The sequence below is a fragment of the Aphanomyces astaci genome (assembly GCF_000520075.1).
Source record: "Aphanomyces astaci strain APO3 unplaced genomic scaffold supercont1.123, whole genome shotgun sequence".
Lineage (NCBI taxonomy): Eukaryota > Oomycota > Saprolegniomycetes > Saprolegniales > Verrucalvaceae > Aphanomyces > Aphanomyces astaci.
This window is the reverse complement of record NW_009798386.1, coordinates 1-5,920: the sequence shown is the minus strand read 5'-3', so window position 1 is coordinate 5,920 and position 5,920 is coordinate 1. Positions and strand designations below refer to the sequence as shown.

Sequence of the window (5,920 nt, the reverse complement as noted above, 5' to 3'; positions counted from 1 at the left end):
TGGGCGACTTGGCCCCCACGGCCCTCACGCCTCTCAAGAAGAAGGACATGCCCTTGGACCCTATGGCCCTGGAAGTTCAAGAGTTCCTAGCGACCGTAGCTGCATGGAAAACACAACAAGAAAAACGAAGGCGCAAGCGAGATCTTCTAACATGCAATACATCTTACGATCCCCCACCTCTTGTCCCGCGAGTGTGTTTCACCAACTCCACGAAGTCCCTACCTGAAGAGTTCGACTTGTTGGAAGGAGGAGAACAACTTGGATTCTGGAGAAAGTCGGATCTCAGTGATCGAGCCCGAAGTGACCAAGCTTTCCTCGATGCCGCAATCATGAACGTACCTGCCCGCATAGTGGCTGACACTGGCGCCAACCTCAGTGTTATCCATAGACGAATGGCAGAACGTTTAAACTTGAAGGGGGACACATCCAAACGAATTGGTATCAATGGTCTCGGTCCGAACAGTGTCAGCACCTTTGGCATGGTGACAATCAAGCTTACCATCGCGCGCAGCATTGTATTTATCTTCAGCTTGGCAGTGTGTGATATCGGGCCTGTGGAGTTTGAAATGATACTCGGGATGGATTTCATGTCCAAGGCTGGCTTCGTCATCGATACCGGCAATCGAGAAATTCAGCTTCCAGATGGAGAGTACGTCCCTCTACTCACAGAAGGTATCAAGTACGAAACCTCGTTTCTCTCTTACGTCAAACTACGATACACTATGGAACTGGGCGCTGGTGAATTTATGACGATGGACCTCCCCAAACTCAACGATGCTCCAGTCAGTGGTGTGGAATACTGGGTGGATCGTTCAGCACGGTGGGTTCCCTCGATGTGTGCAGACTCGCATGGTGTTCCCTGTGCATACAAAGTGACCAACATCAGCAACAAGCTTCTCACTCTGTCAGCGGGGACTATCATTGGGGCCGTGGCCCAGGTTGGTGTACGACCACTGAATTCTCGCATGGTCCGCACAACGAGCAATCGATACAAGGAGTGGCAAGTTGATGTGTGGGAAGGGAGTGTGTCCTGCAAAATCCAACGAATGCTAAACCAAATGAGACACTTCAACCAAGCGTACGAACCCCCCTCCCCCCTCCCCCCTCTGTCGTGCACCCTTCATATCCGAGACCTACGCGCATCCTACGAAGGGGAAATCAAGAAGGCTCAGCTCCGCTTCCATCGATAACTGAAGCCGACTCGGATGCAGAAGATGTGAATAAACGGGACATGCGGGCAACCTCAGCGTTACCACCCAACCCGGCTGCCTCGCCTTGCCCCGTACTCCCGGGGCATCCAGGGGAGGCTGGGCAGGTTGAGCCCGTACTTACTATGGACGCCTTAACTGTTGCGCCTGATGACGCCATCTTTTCGACTACGCAACAAGTGCCTCCTACTTCGGATCTCGACGACTCGGATCCCGATGATTCCACTTTCATTACTCAAGCGTTTACCCTTTTGGACTGCTCTCCGCTTGTCGAGCACGATACAAAACCTCCTTCCCACGATCTGAGCCTTGATGAACATACGCCAGCACTGGTCACCTCTTGGTGGACAAAGCTCTCGACGGGACAATCTCTCGCATCGGCGTTTGCAGCGATATCGTCCATCCTTCTGCCACATACAACCCTCCCCAGTACCGATAGAAAGCAAGGACAAGGTACCCAGGGCGACCACCATGATGGCGATGATCCGATCCCTGTGGATGTGGCCAACTGTTTAGCTTTGGCTGCGCAGTCTGGCCAGGGTGGTGGTTGTGCGGGAAACAAGAGCGAGGACTTTCCATTGTCGGTGACCGCTGAGCCGATCCCCGCCGAAGAACCAGGGGGCCTAGGGAGCCCCGGAACCCCTGGAATACCAAGGAGTGTCGAACGAGCTGCACGACGCAGCCCTTCGGATTCAACACCAGCCAGGCAACCAGCCACAGAAAAGAAACCATTCTGACCGAGAAACGAGCGTGAAAACAACCAGGAGCCAACATCGCACACGGCATCGGGTTCAGATACCCCAGACGTTAGAGTACCCAGGGCACCCGGACCACATTGAAGAGGACAAGGATCAAACGCTACAGTCCATCGTCTTCGCTTACCACCAGTGCGATGTACATTTGAGCCTGTGCTGCCCTTCAATCTTCTCGCTGTCCACCTCCCCCGATACTATCGATCAATCGAGCCTGGCCCCCGAAGTCGTGGTGCACGAGGGGGTGGACATGTCCACAGAAGAAATGTCCTCACAACTGTCCATGATACCGGAGATCGTGGAGGACAATGAACCATTCGACATCACGCAGCTTGAAATTGGAGAATTGAGTATCTCAGATGAGCAACGAAGTCAGATGATCAACATCCTCAAAGACAAAGCCCCCTTCTTCATCAGCTCAGGAAATGGTCTCCCCCCCGCCGCCCGTGGCACTGTGTGTGACATCGATGTCGGGAATGCGAAACCTATTGCGGGGCGTACGCGCCGGGTCCGACCAGAGTACATGCCCAAATTATTCGACCTCCTGAAGGGCCTGATGAAACATGGGTTGATCGTGTTCTCAAATTAGCCCTGGGCCTCCCGGATTGTGATTGTACCTAAGAAGGGTGGCAACGACATTCGACTGTGTATTGACTATCGTGTCATCAATGATTTGACGGAGTTGATGCTGTCCCCAATGCCCACCTTGGATTCGATGTTGGCGGGTTTCGATGGGCTACAGTGGTTCCTCTCCTTGGACAATGCCAGTGGATTTTGGGTGGTGTTGGCCAGCTTACGTGCCCGACTAGTCAGTGCGTTCATCTGCCCTCTAGGACATTTTCAATGGACAAGAATGGCCCAAGGTCTCAAGAACGCCCCGATGATTTACCAGAGGATGATCACGAACGCCCTTTATGGATTCGTGGACATGCCGCCTGGTCTGAGTGATTTTGATGAAGATGGAGAGCCACGGGACATGTTCAAATTGAATCATACCTACGAAGACAAAGCCAACCTGCCCATCGCCAACCGAACTTCTTTTGCTGACGACATCGGGGATGGTGCACCAACTTGGGAGGGCATTGTGGAACTCACTAACCGCATCCTCACGCGCCTAACCTACTTCAACATCAGCCTTAGCGCCAAGAAGAGCACGTTCGGGAAGAGCTTTACAGAGTTCCTGGGCCACATCATCTCCAGTCGAGGGGTTTCAGCAAAACCACGGGGACTACAACAAGTCTTGGACATGCCCTTCCCCAAAACATTGCGTGAGATGCAGTCATTCACGGGTTCGTTGAATTTCTACTCTCGATTTATCGAAAACTACTCGATCAAGGCGGCGTGTTTGTACGAAATCTCCGACGAAGAATTCCGTGCCGGGCAAGTGTCGGAGACTGCGAAAGCTGCCTTTGAGGGGTTGAAGTATGCGTACTCGTCCATGCCAATCCTACGACACGCTGATCCGTCCAAGGCCTTCCACCTCCTGCTGTACGTCACGGACTGGGCAATTTCGACAACGCTGTGCCAAGAACATGGCGGCATTCTGCATCCAGTCCGGTTCTGCGGAAGAGTTCTCAAGGGTGGTGAACCACGAATGGCGAAGTGGGCGAAAGAAATCGTTGCATTGCTCCGAGCCCTCAAAGTCTGCTACTACGAGCTCGCGGGCAAACCACTCATAGTGTACACCCAGTACTCTGCGGCGAAATGGATCTTCACGGACAAACAAAATTAAACTGAACACCTTCATTAAAAAACTCCCCATATCACCCTGGGAACCCTGGGAAAGACGGGCAAGGCAATCCAGCGGACGACCCCGCCCTGATCATGCAACGCGACATTTTCGTCGCAATCATCCACGACAACATGGAGGCCCTGCAACGAGAGAGATTGCGAGTAATCAGCGAGGCACAAGATCAAGAAATCGAGCTCAGCCGGATGAAAGACTACTTGCGTGGAAATGTCGACCACCTGACCCCACAACTATGTCAAAAACTTGCGAAGCACGCGTACGAGTACGAGCTGGGGGAAGAAGGGGCGTTGTACCACCTGTACTGGCGCCATCGACGAGGACCAGACAAGACGATGAAGTGGGCTGTCGTCGCACCGAGGACCATGGTGGAGGCTATCCTGCAGGAGAATCATTCGAGCCTGGAAGGTGGGCACTACAAGCTGTTGAAGACGTATGAGAAGATCCGACCAAACTATTACTGGACGAACATGCACGCTGACATCAAGTTGCATATCAAGCAATGCGTCCAATGCAACCAAACAGCAGGTCCGCCAAATCACCACTTGCGAGCCCCAACCCCAGGAAACCTGTCCCCAGAATACCCCCTCCACATCATTGGAATGGACTTTGCCGTGAAGCTGCCCAAATCGAATCGGGGCAATACAACCTTGGTGGTGTTTCTGGACTTCTTCACTGCATTCCTGATGGTTAAGGCCATCCCTGATCGATCCGCCGATACCACAGCCAAAGCCTTTGAAGAAGTGGTGTTTAGACGCTTTGGAGTCTGCACGCAATTGAGGCACGACGGAGAAGCTGCGTTCATGAGCGCCGTGTTCAAAAGTTTCAATGAGATGCTGGGACAAGAGCAGATGCCAACATTAGCCTACAGACCCCAAGCGAACGGCCAGACGGAGCGGATTATCCATACCCTGTTCAGAGCCATTCGAATTTACTCTGAAGATCCAACTCGGAGGGACTGGGACGACTTTGCAGAACGGTTGGTATTTGCAGTGAACACATCCATTCCAACACACGACATGAGACCCCTTTACGAGACCCCTTTCTATCTCATGTGGGACCCTCAAACTACACTGTCAGCTGGCTTACCAACCACTCATACTGAGGGGGCCACGGCGAACTGGCGCTGGAGAATGAGGATGCAACGGCAATACTTGTACGCCCAAGGGTTGGCAAAGGATGTTATAGCTGAGGCCCAAGCCCTTCGAGCAGAAGACTTCAATTCCCGGCTGCCAGAAGATCGAGGCGAGCGATTACAACCAGGGGACGAAGTGTGGCTTTTCATCGACCAGGTGGATGCTGGAGTGAAGAAAAAGTTAGCGCATTTGTGGCACGGACCATTCCGAATCATCAAGAAGATCTCAAACTACGCAAGCCAGATAAGCCGAGTCTCAAGACGAGGGGGGAAGAACTACAGGTTTCACGCTGATGTCCATGACTCTCGGCTGAAGCTACGAAGGCAACACGAGTCACGTCCAACTGAGCTCGTTGAAGGTGTAGCGCCCATCGCGTTCGACGTCGAAATGATCCTCGACGACGGAGACTATGACGATGCAGAGGACGAACCACCAGATAACCCCGGGCCCCCAGACAACCCAGACAACCCAGACAACCCAGGCAACCCAGGCAACCCAGACAACCCAGGCAACCCAGGCAACCCAGGCAACCCAGTGCTCCCGGGGAACCCTGGGAACGTCGAGGAGGCGCCTGTACCGGCGGCCATAGCTGTGCCAGCGGCCAACACCAGCAACCCTACAACCCCCAAATCGATCACAGGCATAAGGGACGACCGGATGATAGAGCACCAAACACGGCCTTGGCAGAAGCAATATGAAGTGCAACTCGAAGGAAGCGACCAGTGGGTGTGGGTGTCTGAACATGCTATGCCAGCAACTCCCTTGCTCTACGAGTTTGAACGGGGCCGAAAGAACTTCGATCTACTGGCTGAGATGGTTTTGGGAAGAGAGCTTCGGGTGGAGCCAGAACTGCCAAGGGTTGATGACGACGAAGAGCTTGCTACCCCAGAACTAGAAATCGACCCAGTTCCAAGGGACCACGCCTACGAAGATGAAGAAAAGGAGTAGTGTTTGGATTCCCCGGAAAAGGGTTTGGAACCCCATCCCAACATCGGGGACACGCACCACTGCATCCAAATCCAAATCCAAGAAACAAACAAACAGAAGAAAACAAGAAACACCAAAAACAACGTGCAT

The 5,920-nt window shown here is 53.2% G+C and overlaps 1 protein-coding gene across 1 annotated transcript; it reads left to right on the top strand.

The window, feature by feature from the left end:
• Positions 1 to 47: 47 nt before the first annotated feature.
• H257_17840 (hypothetical protein) lies at positions 48 to 1,190 on the top strand (the record flags this gene model as incomplete). The annotated part of the gene is made up of 1 exon (XM_009846786.1): positions 48 to 1,190. One exon carries the CDS (start codon positions 48 to 50, stop codon positions 1,188 to 1,190), a length of 1,143 nt encoding a protein of 380 aa, XP_009845088.1.
• Between the last annotated feature and the right edge of the window lie 4,730 nt (positions 1,191 to 5,920).